General features: G+C 43.6%; 2 protein-coding genes across 4 annotated transcripts; one reads left to right on the top strand and one right to left on the bottom strand.

The window, feature by feature from the left end:
• Positions 1-2326: 2326 nt before the first annotated feature.
• Positions 2327-17977, bottom strand: LOC122542855 (SERTA domain-containing protein 2-like). 3 transcript variants are annotated; one of them, XM_043680951.1, is made up of 3 exons: positions 17890-17977; positions 9673-9883; positions 2327-7921 (listed from the first exon to the last, which is right to left on the bottom strand). In XM_043680951.1, exon 3 carries the CDS (start codon positions 7913-7915, stop codon positions 7082-7084), a length of 834 nt encoding a protein of 277 aa, XP_043536886.1. In that variant the 5' UTR covers positions 7916-7921; positions 9673-9883; positions 17890-17977; the 3' UTR covers positions 2327-7081. The 3 variants fall into 3 exon arrangements, with proteins under 3 accessions (XP_043536886.1, XP_043536887.1, XP_043536885.1); XM_043680952.1 differs by lacking the exon at positions 17890-17977 and adding an exon at positions 14105-14733; XM_043680950.1 differs by lacking the exon at positions 9673-9883 and having other exon boundaries at positions 17890-17976.
• On the top strand, positions 17652-19847 carry LOC122542856 (thioredoxin-like). Its single transcript, XM_043680953.1, has one exon. The coding sequence runs from the start codon at positions 18595-18597 to the stop codon at positions 18991-18993; it is 399 nt and encodes a 132-aa protein (XP_043536888.1). The 5' UTR covers positions 17652-18594; the 3' UTR covers positions 18994-19847.
• The last annotated feature ends 723 nt before the right edge of the window (positions 19848-20570 follow it).

Genomic DNA, 20570 nt, shown 5'->3' with positions numbered 1-20570 from the left:
TCATAAAAACTTTTCTTTTCCCTCCATTTTCACAGTCTTTGTGAAAAATTGCTGCTGGAATTCCTACATTTCAAAAACGTTCTCTATTTTCAGGCAAATCTAGAGACTGTGAAAGCACTACACAAATGCAAGCCTTTTTGTTGTCATAAACCAGGGAACTCAAGGTTGAAGGAGAATCGAAGTTTCGGGCATAGGCCCTTCTTCAGGAATGAGGAAAGTGTGCCAAGCAGGCTATGATAAAAGGTAGGGAGGAAGGACTTGGGGGAGGGGCATTGGGAATGCGATAGGTGGAAGGAGGTTAAGGTGAGGGTGATAGGCCGGAGAGGGGGTGGGGGTGGAGAGGTCGGGAAGAAGATTGCAGGTCAAGAAGGCAGTGCTGAGTCCGAGGGTTGGGACTGAGATAAGGTGGGGAGGGGGGGGGTGGGGGGAAATGAGGAAGCTGGAGAAATCTGTATTCATCCTGTGTGGTTGGAGGGTTCCTATCCTCCTTAATCCAAGAACTCCCCACGCACATTCGGGACGCCACCCACGCCCTCCACCTCCTCCATGATTTGCTTCCCCGACCCCCAACGCCTTATCTTCACCATGGACATCCAGTCCCTATACACGTCCATCCTCCATCACGATGGCCTCAAAGCCCTCCGCTTCTTCCTTTCCCACCAGTACCCTTCCCCTTACACCCTCCTTCGACTGACTGAACTGGTCCTCACTCTGAACAACTTCTCTTTCCAATCCTCCCACTTCCTCCAAACCAAAAGAGTAGCCATGGGTACCGGCATGTTTACAGGGGGCAGGGTGGGAGGAGCTGTAGTCTAGGTAGCTGTGGGAGTCGGTCGGTTTATAGTAAATGTCCGTGTTGAGTCGGTCGCCCGAGATAGACATGGAGAGGGGTCTGAGATGGTCCAGGTAAATTTGAGGTCGGGGTGGAAGGTGTTAATAAACAGTCCATCTTCCGCAGCTACACTGGCACCACCCCCCACCTTTTCCTCCGCTACATCGATGACTATCGGCGCTACCTCATGCTCCCACGAGGAGGTTGAACAGTTCATCCATTTTACTAACACCTTCCACCCCGAACTCAAATTTACCTGGACCGTCTCAGACTCCTCCCTCCCCTTCCTAGACCTCTCCATTTCTATCTTGGGCGACCGACTCAACACGGACATTTACTATAAACTGACCGACTCCCACAGCTACCTAGATTACACCTCCTCCCACCCTGCCCCCTGTAGAAACGCCATCCCATATTCCCAATTCCTTCGCCTCCGCCGCATCTGCTCCCAGGAGGTCCAATTTTAATACCGTACAACCCAGATGGCCTCCTTCTTCAAAGACAGCAATCTCCCCTCAGACGTGGTTGACTATGCTCTCCACCGCATCTCCTCCACATCCTGCTCCTCCACCCTTGAACCCCTCCCCTCCAATCGCCACCAGGACAGAACCCCACTGGTCCTCACCTACCACCCCAACCTCCAGATACATCGTATCATCCTCCGTCATTTCCGCCACCTCCAAACAGACCCCACCACCAGGGATATATTTCCCTCCCCACCCCTATCAGCATTCCGGAAAGACCACTCCCTCCGCGACTCCCTCGTCAGGTCCACACCCCCCACCAACCCAACCTCTACTCCTGGCACCTTCCCCTGCAACCGCAAGAAATGCAAAACTTGCGCCCACATCTCCCCCCTCATTTCCCTCCAAGGCCTCAAGGAATCCTTCCATATCCGTCACAAATTCACCTGCACCTCCACACACATCATTTACTGCATTCGCTGCACCCGATGTGGCCTCTTCTACATTGGGGAGACAGGCCGCCTACTTGCGGAACGTTTCAGAGAACACCTCTGGGACACCTGCACCAACCAACCCAACCGCCCCGTGGCTGAACACTTTAACTCCCCCTCGCACTCCGCCAAGGACATGCAGGTCCTTGGCCACCTCCATCGCCAGACCTTGGCCACACGACGCCTGGAGGAAGAGCGCCTCATCTTCCGCCTAGGAACCCTCCAACCACAAGGGATTAACCTCCTTCCACCTATCGCATTCCCAATGCCCCTCCCCCAAATCCCCCCTCCCTACCTTTTATCTTAGCCTGCTTCCTCATTCCTGAAAAAGGGCTTATGCCCGAAACGTCGATTCTCCTGAACCTTGGATGCTGTCTGGCCTGCTGCGCTTTTCCAGCAACACATTTTTCAGTTCTGATCTCCAGCATCTGCAGTCCTCACTTTCTCCTAACTCAAGGTTGAAGTATGGTAATTGTTGCATGAAAAAGACAGAAGGTGTTAAAAGTTGTAAAAACAAAACTGCAGATGCACAATTTGTCTGTTTAAAATTTTTATTTTAAGAAAATGTAAATACCTGCATTTTCATTGGACAGTAATTGCATAGAAATTGAGCAGCACCACAGTCTGCTTGACACACTAAACCACAGCACACTGCTGGTACCAACCAGGTCCTGCATTAGCAGCTTAAATAACAAGCACCTCACACATCCAGAATGACTGCTCCTTTTACAATCCTCACCCCAATGAGGAAACAAGGTGTACTTGCAGGTACAAGCACTGAACAGACTTTGGAGCTGGAGACACTGGCTAGCCAGTTTAAACAGATAGGGGCATAAGTAATCCCCTCACAGTGGTAGGAAACCTTAATATTCAAGGCTTTTGTGGTGGTAAAGAGTTCCATGCTAGATCACTGTTCGGCAACCTTTACTGGAAAGTGCATGTGTGAGAACACGAGGTGCAAATAGATCAATGAGTTGCATCAACCCCTCTCTGAACAGGCAGGTGTCATGCAGGAAGAATCTAGAGCACAGTTAGTCCCTGTACATCCAGACCTCAGCATATCAGCGCCACTCAGACAGGAGAAACTGCAACCAAATTAAAACCTCTCGAGTTCACTGCTATTCCCCAGAAGTCTGTGTTGAACAGTTGTGCTGGGTTCGTGTGGAACTGTTTACAGGTAGATGTGTAATTTCACTCTAAAGGACTTACTGCATTAAATCAAATCTTCCAGCATTAAACATTTCCATAAATATATAACTATTATCATTAAATAAAATTCACATAATTTTCCCTTAACAAGATAGTCTTTTTAATACATACACACAAACAAAGTCTTTTTCAAACCCCCTGCTTTCTCCAGTATTGAACTGACATAATCAAAACTATCATTCCATAGTAAGTTAGCTTGAAGTGTTCTACAGTTTGTGACCCTTGTTTTGCAATTAAAGATAACTGTTAACTTCTCAATTTGAAGTTCAGATTCTGGATAGTCGAGTTAGCTTTTACCACCCAGGGCAAAAAAGGAATATGAACACACGCATTGGACAGAATGGGAAAGAGATTGATCAGCCAGCAGTCCTACAGAAACAGTGGCCTGACCATCTCTTTTTTGATTGATTTGTTGAGTGTTTCCACAAGCTTGGCTGTTGGCCTCCAGGGGTAAATGTTGCAGACGTATCGCAACTGAATACAAGATTATTACAACATACCCACCCTCTCCAGTTCCTGGGCCATTAATCATAAATGCACAATCGGAAGGCGCATTCCAGAAACAATATGATCTACAGCCACCTTGGCACAGGACAAGCTAGGTCAGTGTAAGCAACCTGGACCAGATGCACAAAACAGGGAGCATTCTTCCACACTTGCTAGCCTGCAACGTTATTCTCAGCACTGCCAATCCCCAATTGTTAAACCAACAATTAATCATATTCCCAAAAGCATCCATTAACAGCAGACTCCTGCTCACCTTCTCCAATTCTACACTCCCATAATCAGTAATTTAATTCCCACTACAAGATTTTTTAAAATGTGTACAAGGTGTACCCTACCTTAACAGTTCTACTGGACAACCCCACAGAACACTTCACTGCACCATTAACAAATGTGAAAACTTTTAAAATATTTGCAACCGTTTTATTTCTTAAATATCCAAACTGAAGCGTGGCCTAGGGGAAGGTGAAAGCATAAACCTTTATCCATAACTACATAAAAAAAATTAAAGCAATCATTTCAGTGAGGTTAAACTTGCATAGAATAAAGCAAACACTAGGGACAGGCATTAAGTGTGCAGTCCTTCCAACTTGGGAAGCAGTTCTCAATCCAGCAAGGAGGCTAAACAGGGCACCACATTTTTAAGTCTCAAAAAAATAGAGTTTTAATTAATGTGTTCAGGCATGTTCTGACATTTCCAGGAGAGACAGAAATTGAACCCAAACTTTCTGGCCTAGAGGTGGTGACACCACTATTCCCCAAGACCCAGTACTTATACTTAAGGTGTCAAAAGCTCTCAAAGTTTGAACAATGAAATGAGAGTGGTATTCACCAGTGGGCAATTAAATAGGAAACTAAACATCAGGTGCTGCAGCTAACAGAATGGCAGAAACCATACTTCGGGTTAAAAGTTCAAAACCACCACTATAAAATTAATTTGTATAAAATGATACAAAAGCAGTCATCCATGGGAGGGTGCATGATGTGTGGAGGATTTTTAAAAATTCTCTGGAAGGTGGAATACAAAGTTATACAATCAAAGCATGGCTTAAATAGGACTGAAGATTCAAGCCATAGGACATCATACACAAGAATTCATAATGCAGAAACAGAGAGTGAGAGAGAAAACTGGTAGAAGGAAGAAAAAAAATTAATAAGTCACATTATCTGCTCAGTATCCTAAGATACTGGGTGCAAAATCAATACTATATAAAGTGACAAAATAAGCAAAAAAAAAAATCAAAAGCATGCAACTGGTTTCTCCACTGCTTCATCCTCTGAAAAATGATCAAACTGTACTGCCCTAGAGTACGGAATATAAATTGTCTAAAGTTAAAATTTGGGAGAGGGTGGGGTAAACATTGCAGCCTGTAGGAATAACTCGACGAACCCTAACAACATAGTAAAGCCACCAACCAGAATCTCAAGTGCATGCATCAGTTCAGCAACCTGCATGATTACGGACCAAACTTACTAATGATCATTTCTTATGTTGGAGGCTTCTTTCCACACTTAGTGTTAAAAAGCACCTTGGTTGCATCATGATTTGTGATCACTGCCACACAAAATTCATGTTACCGAAGTTATAAAATCACCCTTATTGGACGCTCCCATTAAATTTCAAATTTCCCCTTTAGGGAAGAAAAGTACATGAACTGGGAGCATTGGCTAAATGATACTCTCATTTAAAAAAAAACTTTGCCTTGTGAAATGGATAATGCTAGGACTGGCTTGGAACTTTGTGTGCCCTACCTCCTCCCCTCCACCCCAGTCCATACCTATTTCATCTGAACCATCCCCCATGAAAAATAAACACAGTACAAATTAAGTGGCATATACACAGTACAAAAAGTTAACTCAATACTATAAAACTCTGTTCCACGCAATGTGCTTTCATGAAACAGAGATTTAAGAATATTTAACTGTGCCTACAGTGCGGTCATTAAATACCAATCAATTAATATGGCTATTTAACCTATCTTCGCTTATAAAACTAAAAGGGGACCTCAACCTTCAACAGCTGTGTCCATGCTCTGAATATCTACCTGTATCAGAAAATCAAGACATTTTAAAAATTACTAAACAATACTGAATGGTGCTTCGAAAACTATGTCAAATCCAAAGCAATTTAAGTTGTTCCACCCTGTGAAATTCGTATCTGACAGCTTTATATACTGCAGATAAAGATTAACAACATGCTGAAGCAGTCAAAAACACAAATAGCAAGTAAATATCAGTACAGAATCACTGTAGCACCTCTACACCATATCCATTGGGCTGGCTAGTTCACTGTTAAAACGTTTTAGAAGACAAGGGCATTTTCATTCCTGTCACACACTAAGGAACTCCAAACTGTCTACCTTCAGCCATTATCCTCCACATCAGTAGCGGATGGCAAGTTCAAGTTCAGAAAAGGCAAGATACGCAGCTGACAATGTAAACAACTCCATTCAGATCAGAATCCTTAGGAGATAAGGAGGCTTGCAGGTGAAAGGTTGGCAGCCACCAGATTCCCAATGTAAGGAACAGAATTAAGGCATAGGACTGCTCTGGACCACAGCAGCAGGATGACTGGGGCTGAGATTCAACACAGTTAACTTTCCAAGCTCTTTAACAGATCAAAATCCACAGTGCAAGTTTGGAGCATGGGTGGGGAGAAGGGGTGTAAAATAAAAAATCTGGTCTCAAAAGCTGGACAATAAGTGTCATATTTTGGAACAACAGCAAGACATCTAGAGCCTAGCCCTCTTTGCTCAGTTGAAAACTGCAGCAATTAAACACTACCTGAAATCCACATTCATCTGGCAGGCAACAGTGTGAAGCTGTTGGTCTGGAGACTCCTGTGATGCAGTGGAAGTGTTCTTACCTCTAGGCTAGAATGCCCAGGTTCAGATCACCTGCTCCAGAAGTGCATCATAGGGTCTGAACAGGCTTATTAAAAATATCGATAAAGCCACAGGTCTAAAACCACAACCACTTTGGATAAGGTTAGGACCTGCCTGGTGAACCTCCCTTGTAACTGCATTGTAGAGTCAGAATATGAGTCAATGGCTTTATTCCAGCAGCAGCTTCATTCCAGTTCCCTTGCAATTAACATGACATGCATGACTTTGCATTCAAAATGGAGGGAGGCTCAAAAAGACAACTCTTCCTTTGTATAATCTCAATTTAAAAACAAAAAATCTTCAAATCCAGATTTTGGAAAAAAAGCAGAAGTCACACAATACACACACACTTAGAGCACTATGATTAATTTTTTAAAAAAATGTTCAACCTTATTTTTAGGATACAATAAGGAGTAACTTTGATCTGTTCTCATAAGGCCCTGTGCAGCTGCCCGGAGGCATTTGTTCGATGATGTTGGTAGGGCCAAAACCAATAGATAAAAAATTACATTTATTTACAGCCCCTAACTCCCCGAATCATATACATTGATCTGAAACACTGCTCCATGTTGATATGGAGCCCTGAGTAGAAAGTGAGCAACAGGACTGCGCCAGCATTGCTGCCCTTCGAAAGTGAGGGGGTGTGTCTTTGGCTTGCAGAAGTCAGTCAGTAGCCTGTCACAGTGAGGTAGCTCCTCAGGAGCTGACCAGGATCTCCATGATGTGATCCAGGTCATTCAGGTCAGTTCTTAAAGTTGGACTGGCTCCCAATGAAGAAGAGGAATTGCATGAGGTGAAAGTCTTAGCCAGGTCATCAGCCACACCAGGGGGCACTGCACGGCCACTGGGAGCCGGCCCCACTGTAGCCACATCGCAGTCACACACAGAGGTGTCAATGTCAAGAAAAAGGTCATCCAAGGTCACACCTACAAGGTAACTAGAGCTCATGATTTCAAAGCTGCCAAAAACTGACTCCAAAGGTCTACAGGGCTCTGTGGACTGGATTTCCTCTTTGTTCCAGTCTTCTGCTGCTGTGTCCATTGCTTCTGGCAGGCCCAGATTGTCCTGTGGGATTGAAGGTGAAGGGCTTTCATCAACAATGATGTCAAGATCCCGGAGGATGGAGTTGATAGCAGAGGAGAGGGAGTGGTCCTCATCAGAAGCAGCAGATGTAAAGTCCTCAAGGCCATCGCCGAATCCAGCGGGGTGGCTCTCAGTTGTCAGCCGCGAAGGTGGGACATCCCGTTGGCTGCCTAATTCCGAACACCCAGAATCCAAGGCCATGGCAGATGCCAGCTGGCTGCTTTCCAGCCGGATCTCTTCTTGGATCTGCCGCAGGGTGTTAGCAATCAGGACAGTGCGCCGAAGGCTGAGCTCCGGCAGTGCCCGCCCATTCTGCATCTTATTCAGGGAGGTGTTGAGTACCAGCTGCCGCTTGAGGCTATAGGACTCCGGACAGTCAGCAAGGTTCTGACAGGAATCCAGACCCCCATCGGCATGGCGCTTCCGCTTCACACCCTTTCCAACCATTGAGACCTGCCAAGATAAAAGACAGCTGTTAACATTGTACAGATCCCCAGAGAGATGCCAACAGGCATGGTTAGTATCTGTGCCAACACTAGCATATCTGTAAAGGGCAAAAGAAGATTTATTAGCTTGGTTGTTCAGGAATTACTGCAAACAACTGGCCATTCAGCCCATCTAATCAATGTCAGCATTTACATTACAACCAAACCTCTAACCACTTATGATCTAGTTAGGGACCAATAATGTTTTTTTAAAAAAAAATCCGAAAATATTCTGTTTTAGCAAAATGTATCAAAAATATTTCACTTCTGTTTTAGAAAGTAAGCAAACTTTATAGTATTGGTGTGATTACTGCCATCAGAACTGCAGGAGGGACACTCATCACCATGCAGTGGTAGTGCCTGTTTCATCAATGGCCAGCAAAACACAACAGCAAGGTGTCTGCACTAAAGGAGAGGAGCAATAGAAAATATATGTTCTTGCAAAGGTTTAAACAAAATCAATTCTGGGATCCTAATTCTTTCACTACCCCACTCTGAATACTTGCACGACCTGCTCCTCATCCTTCACTGACTTCATCGCACTCACTACTGTGCTCTATAGCACGTCAAGCAGGGCACCGAATGTGGGAGGGCAACACTGATGAAGCAACAAGTGGGGAGTGAGACAGCTGAGCACTAAGCAGAGCAGGTTTCCTTGGACATTAATGAGGTAATGCTAATGTCCTCTACCAGCATGGTAACAGGGAATATTCAGTTATTATAACAGTTATTATAAGTGAATAGATTTTGTTTTGATTAATATAGTTTATAACTATGTAATGAACTTGGGTTTACTCCCTACTTTAGTTAAGCATTCTCCAAGACAGATCAATTTTTAAAAGGTTTAAAAAAAATGTTTGTAGGGAACAACTGTAATTAAGCCTCCAAAGAATCATGGTGATCTTCACGTTGTCCCAGCTCCAACTATTCTCAGGTGCATAACTTTAATTTACCATCTATGACTGTGAATACTTTGATCCCTTCTTCTGTTTACTTTATCAATACTACTCAGCTTATTCAGCAAATTTCTTTATTTTAAACAAGAATCTGTGGGGCACAGTGTAGATTATTATCTTCTAATTCAACTAGATAAACATTCACTTTCTATTCCCTCAAACAGAAAACAGAAAATAAGCCCCACCCATATTCTACACAGTGAACCAAGGTAAGACTTTTACTTTGTTCACAGAATAGACTGTCAGCTACTGTGGCTATCTTCTCTGTGAGCTGCAAACCATACACGATCCAAAACTAACTCCTGCAGCAAACAACCAGATAAACCGAAACTAGAGATCGTCTAAACTCTACCCATTTCAAATGCCCTCGAATCAGCTTTTAAATTATTTATTTACAATTTCTTCTTTGATTTGGCGAAATAAGTGGCTTCACAACATTTCAGCATTCATGGAATTCTAACCAGTTGAGCATTTAACTCCCCAAAAAAATTTAAAATCTCCCTTGTTGCAAGGATTGCGGATGTTGTGTCTTCAGTTCTTCATAGCTAAGCCAGCCCACTTGCTGTATTATAGTGCCATCTCTTCTATTCTGAGTTGGTTAAACAAACATTTAACTTTCTGAAATGCCATTCCTTTAGCTGTAAATGCCTACAGCCCAGTATTTTAAGTCCCTCACTTTTATAACTTTAATCTTTCCAGAACTAAAATAAATTACCCCTCAATTACTAACTTGAACCAGGAATAATATATTCATAAAACGTACCTTCTTCAACAAACTCCATCAATAGATGCTTCTTGGGGTGGGGAGAGTGAAAAGAAAATCAGGCTGCTTTGGATCTTCTCCCGATTGTCCAATTAGGCTTTTGGAGATCAGAGGAGATGACCACTCAAACTACTCCCTTAACCTTGCAAAAGCTTTCCTTTTCATGTATTCAATTTCCTTTGAACCGATGACAGAATCTGCTCCCAACACCCTTTCAGACAAAATGCTCTAGATTATAAATCAGTGAACCAACATTACTCGTCACCCTTTCATTCTTTTATCATTTGAAAATTTGCCCATTTTTCCTAGGGTGGAGGGAGTCTAAAACTAGAGGGCACAGGATTAAGGGGAAAGATTTTAAAAAGCACCTAAAGAATAACTTTTTCATGCAGAAGCTTGGAGTGCATTGAATGAGTTGCTAGAGGAGGTGGAGGCTTGTACAATTATAACATTTAAAAAGGTATTTGAATGGGTACATGAATAGCAAGGGTTTGGAGGGATATGGGCCAAGTGCTGGAAAATGGGACTAAGTCAGATTGGGATACGTGGCCAGTGTAGTGAGATGGACTGAAGGGTCTGTTTCCGTGCAGTATGACTCTATGATCTCGGCTAAAAAAAATTCAGATTCGATCAGATGAGGAATTGTCAGCTCCTCGATAAATTCATACACTCAAACAGCCTGTCAACATTCAAAGACTTGTGCGCAGTTGGACAAGATATGGATTAAGGTCTTTGAAAGATTGAGGACACAGGAGCAAATGAGAAAGAAAGACAATAAAGCAACATCGGAAGAGAAGACCTGATTTCTGCTAACATAGCATCATCACAAAGTGAATAGCTGTTCATTCAGTGCTGCTTCTACTGATGGGTTAGTAACCAAATATTGAACACGAGACACTTTTCGGTCATCCAGAAACCCTGATGAGACTAGACTTTTCATTAAGCTACAATAAACTGAAATACAGCAGTTGCAATGAAAAGCAGCCCTAAAGTATGAGCACTCTTCCCTCTCACCTCTCGTCAACAATTATTACTGAACTAGCAAAGGTCATGTTAGATGCATTTGATAATAAATGCACTATGGATCTTGTAGCAACATAAATCTCTGAATGAGGAATCATAGATGTCTGACAGATTGTGACAGCCTTCTAAATAAAAGTTAACTCAGCTGATGGGGAAAAGAATGTTAAATTCAAAGCTTCCCATCTTCATGAATGCTGATAGAATTTAATGATGGCATCTATTTGGATTCCTTAATGGATTCTAACTTTCTTTACAATAAAAGCTCATACTCACCTGTACCATCAATAAATTCCAACTACAATGGCTCCACATCCAAGCACAACATGCCGTCTCAATCACACACACTTTCAGAATTATTGGAGGCAGAGTGCTTGGTTACTATTAACTGCCAACCACCCCAGTGAAGCAGGAAACACATTTCCTGCTATTGGGATCTGTTAATTCAGAGAAAGGCAGGAATGTAGCCAGACCAGCCATGGTTTCTGATGTGCACAGTCTCATTTGGAGATGAACTGGCAAAGTAGAATCGTAGAATTCCTGCAGTGTGGAAACAGGCCCTGCGACCCAACAAGTCCACACCAACCCTCCGAAGAGTAATCCACCCAGACGCATTCCCCTACTCTATTATCCTATATTTACCCCTGACTAATGTACCTAACCCACACATCCTTGAACACTACAGGCAATTTAGTATGGCCAATTCACCTAACCAGCACATATCTGGACTGCGGGAGGAAACCTGAGCACTCTGAGGAAACCCATGTAGACACAGGGAGAATGTGCAAACTCCACACGGATAGTTGCCAGAGGCTGGAATTGAACCCGGGTCCCTGGCGCAGAGGCAGCAGTGGCAACCACTAAGCCATCGTAATGCCCAAGTAGTTTGGCATCTGCTGCAAAAAAGGAACAAAACCGACACAATCCACATATACAGAACACTAGTAAACTGCAACTGCTTGTTTGACACAGGCAAATCCATCAAGACATCTCTTTGCAGATTGCTGAAACCAAGTGGGAATATCGAGTCACAGTGACACTTTACTCAACAGAATTCATCAATCAGCAGGTCACTGTTGAATGTAAGAGTAAGCTAGCTAGTAATAATAAAAAAGATTGCAAGAGGTTTTTAAGATACCGAAAAGGTAAAGAGAGAGGCAGAGTGCACATTGGACTAGAAAATAAGGTAGGTGGAGGAATTGAATTAGGTACTTTGCATTAGTTTTCAAAGTAGAAGACACCAGAACTTCAAGAGAGTCAGGTAACAGAAGTGAGTGCAGTGGCCATCACGAAGGCAAAGATGCTGGGTAAGTTGAAAGGTCTGATGGTAAATAAACCAACCTGAGTTCTGAAGGAATCTGATTCAAGAATCACTGGAATCAGAGATTGATGGCTGGAAAATGGTAAATGTAACACCAACATATGTGTGTGCACATGTGTGAAGGGAGGGAGGCAGAAGACAGGAAACTATAGGCCAGTTAGCCTGATGTCAGTTGTTGGTAAGATTTTAAGAGTTCATTGTTAAGGATGAGATTGCGGAGTATTTGGAAGTGCACGGTAAAATAGGGTGGAGTCAGCACAGCTTCATCAAGGGGAGGTCATGGCTAACAAATCTTATTATTCTTTGGAAGTCTTTGAGTAGGTAATGAACAAATTAGACAATGGAGAGCCAGTGGATGAGATCGATTTGGATTTCCAGAAGGCCTTTGACAAGGTGCCACACAGGAGGCTGCTAAGAAAACAGTCAATGGTTTTAAGGGCAAGGTACTTACATGGATAAAGGATTAGCTGACTGGCAGAAAGTGGACTTTTTAAGGATGGCAGCCAGTGACTAATGGAGTTCCACGGGAGTCCATGTTGGAACTATTTGCATTGTACATTAATGGTCTGGACAAAGACAGGTGGAGGAGCAAGAATCGCTGAGAAAGTGGAGCAGCTGAAGGAGGACTTGGACAAACTAGGAGAGAGGGCAAAGTAGTGGTAGATGGAACACGATATGGGAAAGTGAGAGGTTTTGCAGGTTTTGAAGAATAGAGACTATTTCTTTTACCTTGCCTGTGAATGTGGTGACATTTGTTTAGGGTTTGCATGCTGTAAAATGCATCCTACACATTTCCCTCAAAAATACATCTTTGCCACTGGGTATTTAAATTGGAGTTTGCCATATCTCAACTATGTCTGTCAGGTATTTCACAGCAACATAATGGGGAAGAAAGCTTTTTGGCCTGAGTGATATGCTCAATACCCAACTTGTTTGCGTAGAAAACTTCTGTTGATGCAAAAGATATCACATCCAGAACCTAAGAGCTAGGAAATTTGCATATTAACAACCTTAACAATCTGGACAAAGCAACCAAGGGCATTGTTGCTTAGTTTGCAGATGACACATGTTGAGGGAGCGGGGATGTTGCAGAAGGACTTGGACAGGTTAGGAGAGTGGGCAAAGAAGTGGCAGATGGAATACAATGTGGACAAGCATGAGACAATAGGTGCAGGAGTAGGCCATTTGGCCCTTCGAGCCATTCATTATGATCATGGCTGATCATCCACAATCAGTAACCTGTTCCTGCCTTATCTTCATTACCCTTGATTCCACTGTCTTTAAGAGCTCTATCCATCTCTCTCTCTCTCGAAAGTATCCAGAGACTCGGCCTCCACTGCCTTCTGAAGTACAGCATTCCATATATGAGATTTCGCATTTTGGTAGGAAGAAAAGACATAGTCTATTTTCTAAACGGAGAAATGCTTTGGAAATCTGAAGTACAAAGGGACTTGGGAGGATTAGTTCAGAATTCTAATAAGGTTACCATACAGCTTCAGTTGGCAATTAGGAAGACAGATGCAATGTTGGCATTCACTTCAAAAAGGTTTGAATACAAGTGCAGAAATGTACTACTGAGGTTGAATAAGGCTCTGGTCAAACTGCATTTGAACCACCTATTGAAGGAAGGATGCATTTACCTTGGACATAGTGTACAGGAGGTTCAAGCAAATGATCCCAGGGCAAAGAGCTTGTCATAGAAGGAGCGGTTCAAAACTCTGTCTGTACTTGATGGAGTTTAGAAGGAGGAGGGGGATCTCACTGAAACTTGCAGAATACCAAGAGGCCTGGAGTGAGTGGACGTGGAGAAGATGCCTCCACAAGGAGAGAATTAGGTTATCTAGGGACACAGCCTCAGAACGAAAGGATGATCGTTTAGAACTGAGATTAGGAGAAATTTCTTCAGCCGGCGGGTAGTGAATCATGGAACTCGTTGCCACAGAGGCTGTAGAGGCCAAGACATTTAAGTGCATTTAAGACAGAGATAAATGGTTTCTTAACAGGTAAGGGGATAAGGATTACGGAGAGAAGGCAGGGAAATGGTGTTGAAAAACATATCAAACAATGAAGCAGATTCAAAAGACGAATTACCTATTTCTGCTCCAATTCTTACGGTTAGTGGCCCAGAACTCTCCAAATCAGACTCAGTCATCAATCACTGAAATGACCATGAGTGGGCAATCCCAATATATAAGGGTTCAAATCCCATCACAGTAGACCGAGGATCTGAACTGAGCTTCCAAAAGCAAAACAAGTCTGGAAATACAAAATTGGTGCCAATAAAAGGATCTTATAAGTTTATGTATTACTGTAACATCCAACCTGGTTCCGCATTTTAGGGAAAGAAACAAGATTCCTGGTCTATTTTTATGTGGCTTAAGACAATAAGAAGCAAGAGTAATAGGTAGGTGGTTTTTTTGGGCCTGCTGTATCATTCAATATTCCATGACTAATCTTTTGCCTCAATACCATCTTTCCCAACCACATTTCTCAATTCTGAAGTGAAAAAAATCCACACAGTTCTAAATTTATCCAATGAGCCTTAAATTTATTCAATGTTGGTGCATTTGGCTGTGTGGGCATAGAATTACATAGATTCATAAATTTCTCCTCAGTCCTGAATGATTACCTTGAAACTGCACACCATTATTAAAAAGAAAATTCAAAGGTAAGCCCCTTCAGAATTTTCTGTTTCAACAAAATTACACCTCATTCTTCTAAACTTCAGACAACATATTCTGGATTAGTGGTGCTGGAAGAGCACAGCAATTCAGGCAGCATCCAAGGACAGGCAAAATCGACGTTTCGGGCAAAAGCCCTTCATCAGGAATAAAGCCTTCAGACAACATATGCCTAGTTGACTCAGCCGCTCATATGGCACAAACCAAACCAGTTATATGAGAAAGCAACTAACAAAGGATTGTCTTCTGAGGAAAAGCTAAATCCATATCCACTGGGGTTCTTGAAGAGTCAGAGGTGATGTAATTGAAACATCAAGCCCCGAGGAGACTTGACTGGGTGAATATGGAAAGAATTATTCTTCTTGTGGGAGAATCAGATAACTGGAGGTTGCCCATTTACCACAGAGACTTTCTCACAGAGGACTAAGTGGCTTCAAAACGTACATTAAGCAAGCAACTCTGAATGGCAAACTGTTCAAAACAATATACATAGTAGTCAAGGTGCCACTTGCATCAGATAACAAATACATAAACCCTGAGAATGGAAAATCAAAGGAATTCCAGGACATCTCTGCAGGAATTCCTCAGGGTAGTGTCCTAGGTCCACCATCTTCAGCTGTTCCATCAATTACCTTCCATCAAAAAGGTCAGAAGTGGGGACATTTGTCAATGTTTGTGCAATGTTCAGCACCATTCGTGACTCCTCAGACACTGAAGCAGTCCTTGTGCAAATGCAACAAGATCTGGACAATATCCAGTCTTGGGCTGACAAGTGGCAAGTAACATTTGCGTCACACAAATGCCAGGCTATGATCATCACCAAAAGGAGACAATCTAACCAAAACCCCTCAACATTGAATGGTGTTACCTTCCCATGCTAACAACATCTTAGGATGTATCATAGACTAGAAACTCAACTGACTCACCACATAATTGCAGTGGTTACAAGAGCAGGTCAGAGGCTAGGAAAATTGCAGCAAGTAACTCACACCTCCTGACTCCTCAAAGCTTGATCCTCATCTGCAAGGCACAAGTCAGGAGTATGATGGAAACTTCTCCACTTGCCTGGTTGAGTGTGGCCCCAACAACACTCAAGAAGCTTTACATCATCCAGGACAAAGCCCACTTGACTGGCATTACATTCACAAGCATCCACTCCCTCCACCACCAACATTCAATAGCAGTGGTACAAGATGCAGAGCAGAAATTCACTCAAGATCCTCAAACAGCACCTTTCAAACCCATGACCACTTCCACCTAGAAGGACACAGGTAGGAGATATATGGGGACACCGCCATCTTCAAGCTCCTCTCCAAGCCACTCATCATCATGACTTGGAAATATATAATCATTCCTTCACTGTCGCTGGATCCAAATCCTGGAATTCCCTTCCTAATGGCAGTATGAGTGGACTGCAGCAATTTAAGAAGGCCATTCACCACCATCTCCTCAAGGCAGGTAGGGACAGGCAATAAATGCTAGCCAGCCAGCAACGACCACATTGGACAAAATGAATCATGACAAAGATAATATTTTGAAGGCAGTCCAACCATTCTAAATTATTTCTACCTACCATCTACAAGTGTCCTCCAAATCTCTCAATCATTGTCAGAGTCTTTCAAAGATAGATTCCAATCACCATCCCCCTCCTTACTTTTCTGCTGACTACAGACAACCGTTATAAGTGAGCTGACCACAATCAAACTTTATGCCATGCAAATATTGGAAATAGGAGAAAGTGAGGACTGCAGACGCTGGAGATCAGAGTAGAGAGTGTGGTGCTGGAAAAGCAGAGCAGGTCTGGCAGCATCCAAGGAGCAGGAGAATAAGCCCTTCATTAGGAAATAGAAGGGGTTGCATTAATAAAGGACTTTTCAAAAACACAAGGCATTATAGTCAGAGATGTACAACAGGGAAACAGACCCTTTGGTCCAACTTGTCCATGCCAAATAGATATCCAAAATTCATCTAGTCCCATTTGGCAGCATTTGGCCCATATCCCTCTAAATCCTTCCTATTCATATACCCATCCAGATGTCCTTTAAATACCGGGTAATTATACCAGCCTCCACCACTTCTTGTGGCAGCTCATTCCATACATGCACCACCCTTTACATAAAAAAAACCTTTGCCCTTTAGGTCCCTTTTAAGTCTTTCCCTTCTCATCTTAAACACATGCCCTCTAGTTTGGACACCCCCACCCCAGGGAAAAGACCTTTTCTATTTATATATGTTTAATGTATAATCATTACTTGTAATGCTGGTGCCAACCTGTGCCAATAAGATCCCACAACAAGATATTTTGGGCAATGCTGGTTGAGGGATAAACATTGGCTAAGGCATCAGCCAACTCCACTGTGCTTCCTCATCAAAATAGCACCAAGGGATCTTTCACATTTATCTGAAAAGAGCTGCTGCAAACAATGCAACACTCTCCTCACTACAGCACTGAAGAATAACACCATCACTCAATATAACTGCAGATCCTAAAAAATGCTCCCACATTAACTAGCAAGGAGGAGGTACTGCTTCTCAATCAGCATAGATAAAATGTGTATTAAAAGATCAAATATCCCAAATACCACCATGACCTGAACAACTCCACCTGAAGCTGAATTTCGAAGGATTCTGACACTTCTTCCCCGCTCCTGCCAGTGAAGACCTGCCCCTTTTTCGCGCTTGGCTGCACCCGGTGCATGCTGGGCCTTGTAGTTCACCGAGTGATAGATATCCTTGCAATCCTGCGGTACGGGAACCAACACCGGGTCAGGGCCAGTCGGCCTATCTAAAATCTCTACTGGGATGCTTCACCCTCCAACTACCTTCCTACAAAAAAAAAAGACAACACAGTCTCGCTCTCTAAAGGAGAAATAGTACCAGAACTACAAGTCCCGGCCAGCTCGGCGCCCATGCGCAGTTAGAGCTGTCGAGAACTTGCCCCCGCCCCTCCCCCCTCTTCCCCCACCCACAAGATGGGCTTGGTGGGGCAAGAGGACTGTACCCCCCCACCCCCCCGGAATCAATCCTTTCCAGAGAGGCACTTTCTGGGAAACCGGCTCCTTCAGCGCGAATTCCTGGCCTGGATGATGGAAAAAAAACCAACGGGCACTTCGAAGCCGCCGTGTAACGGGCGCCCTGAGCACCACAGCAATCAAATTAAAAAAAAACACACTCTCGCTGGGAGCGGGTCGCTACCTGCTGATTTACTTGGACGCAATTATTTGTTTTAATTATATCCCGATCATCACAGTAGGTAGACACGGCTTTCCCTCCTCATCGACCCCCGTCCGCCATAACCCGTCCGTTCCCCGCCGAGTTAATTCTTCATGTTGTTTTTCTCGTCTGCACTCCTCCTCCCGGCCGCCGCGCTCGGTGCAAATCAAGACACTAGCTCGAGCTACAGGCCCCCTGGAGCCTGTCCTATTGGCCAGGCGTCGGAAGGCACAGGCCAATCGGGAGAAAGGGGTCGGTTCTACTGCGGTTACGATTGGTAAATAATGCCGTCCATCATCGCGACGGAGGCGGGTCTCGCCAACGGACTGCCCGCTCGCCCAATCGCCATCGCGTCTCCGCTGTGGGCGGGGACCAAGAAACTTGGTTTGAAAACCCCAACAAATCAAACGATTTCGGGTTGAGATGAGAGTTTCAAACTACCGAGTTCTGACTTAGGAGCGAATCATTGGTCGACTGTGAGTAACCGACGGTAGAACGTGAATTATCAACAGTGAGAACGCCATTTTTGAAATGTATTTTTAACCGACGTTGCTAAGTTACGGGAGAGGCTGATGGTGATTGGCGGGGCGGTGTTGAACGGTGTTGGCCAATGGCGTCGGCGGTCTCTGTGTCACGTACCATGACGTCACGAGGCTGCGGGTGGAAGTGCCGGCCCCAGGGTCTTGAATGGGCGGGGCCGGCTCAGTAGGCGGAGCGATGGGCGAGGTCAACACCGTCAAGTGTGTGGTGGAGTTCGAGGCGGCTTTGCGGGAGAGTGAGCAGCGCTTGGTCGTCATGCTCTTTTCCGCGCACTGGTGCGAGTTCTGCCAGATGATCCAGCTCTACTTCGATGAGTTCGCCGAGTCCTATCCGGAGGTGGCCTTCTACGAGGTTGACATCAACGTAGCCAAGGACGTGGTGCAGCTTTGCCGCATTGAGTGGTTCCCCACCTTCCAGTTCTACAGGACCGGAGCCAAGATCTTTCAGTTCAAGGGACCCAACCGCTGCCTTCTGGAGCGGATGATCCAAAAGCTGCAGGGAGATGATTTGCAGTGTTCACCTAAATTAAAGCAGGCCAATACCTAATGGTTTTCTGTCTGCGTTTTCTTTTTCTCCCCTTTTTGAAGATTAGAGTCACGGAGGTTTCACAGCACAGAGCATTACCGCACCATTCACCTCATTATTCCAACCCCGTTCTCAAGCAATTGACCAGTAGTATTTTAGTTAAAAATCACACATCAGGTAATAGTCCAACAGGTTTAATTGGAAGCACTAGCTTTCGGAGTATTTTAGATATATTAAGTAGTATTCATTTTCTAGGTGAGAGAAAGGTTATATTTTTCGGGCAAGTTTATAAAATAATAATTGGTACCAAGCAAACGTAATCGTGGATATTCCATTCCAAAATACAGAACTGGGGATATCATTTACCAGTAGGATTTGGCAGCACTTGTGTGCTCAATGATGTGAGTAGGAATATTTTTCCACTTTGAATACTCAGCAATGATCAATCCGAGATCAGGCTTAGCGCAGTTAAGGCATAATCAAAAGCTGCTTTAATCTTTGTATTTTAGACAATTTTAATCAAACTATTCAAACGTGCTATTACACATGTCTCGAACAGGTGGTACTTGAACCAATGCCTTCTGTTTTGGAGAAAGGACACTACCACTGGACCACATTGTATCCTATAGCATTTCAAACGCGTGTTTTTCTTTTTAACATTCGCGCCATAGGGTTTTTACAGCACAGAAACAGGCTCTTTGGTCCATTGTATTTATGCTGGCCAGAAGGAAACTGACATTCTGTAAATAAAATTAAATGTGTGATTCAAAAATTGACGTGAGAGAAATGGCTTTTGATTCCTGGGTCACCACTACTGGGAAAATGGTAGCTATATTGATGGAACGGTCTTCAGCAGAACTTCCTGGGACCTGTGCTCTGGCGCGCCATAACTAGGTCAGAAGAGAGGACTTTACATATTAGGGGGAAAGGGATCAAGTTGTGAAAGATTCTATCAGTTAATACAGGAGATAAGGTAAAAGAGCACGGTAGCAATGAAGCAAATTGTATCAGAACATGATAGGAAGGGATAAAGTGTACTAATGTAAGAGTGTAACAATAGGTAGAACCAAAGATTAGAAAACAGTAAAAAAAAAGAATTGGTAACAAAACATGATTTTGCATCATAAATAGAAATAAGTAGTCATTACCGAGACATGGTCGCAAAATACCAAAATCTAGGACCTGCAATTTCATAAGTATGTGATATTTAGAAAGTGCAGGAAGCTTGGTAAAGATGGAGCGAACAACTGCTCTATTAATAGTGCCAATACAATACAAGAGAAATGATCCTAGTGTTGGATGTTAGGGTGTAGACCTGGATAGAGATTGAGAAGGTAAGAAGTCACTTTTATGAGTACCCTAACTGCAACCATACTGTTGGACAGGGGAAACCATATCAGATAATTGGTGTTTATGAATAAGTTATGTTGAAAATCATGGGTGATTTTTAACCTTCATCTAGATTAAATTAATTAACTGGCAAGGGTTGCCTGAATGGTGAGTTGGAAGAGTGTTTACATTGTTAAAAATCACACAACACCAGATTATAGTCCAACAGGTTTTTGGAATCACTAGCTGTTGGAGCGGCGCTTCTTCAG

This window comes from Chiloscyllium plagiosum, chromosome 41 (genome assembly GCF_004010195.1).
Source record: "Chiloscyllium plagiosum isolate BGI_BamShark_2017 chromosome 41, ASM401019v2, whole genome shotgun sequence".
NCBI lineage: Eukaryota > Metazoa > Chordata > Chondrichthyes > Orectolobiformes > Hemiscylliidae > Chiloscyllium > Chiloscyllium plagiosum.
The sequence above is the reverse complement of the archived record's forward strand: the minus strand, read 5'-3'. Positions and strand labels throughout refer to the sequence as shown.

What these genes read in the sequence shown, in the direction of transcription:
- LOC122542855 (XM_043680951.1), bottom strand. Translation starts at nt 7,915, where the DNA reads ATGGTTGGAAAGGGTGTGAAGCGGAAGCGCCATGCCGATGGGGGTCTG.
- LOC122542856 (XM_043680953.1), top strand. Translation starts at nt 18,595, where the DNA reads ATGGGCGGGGCCGGCTCAGTAGGCGGAGCGATGGGCGAGGTCAACACC.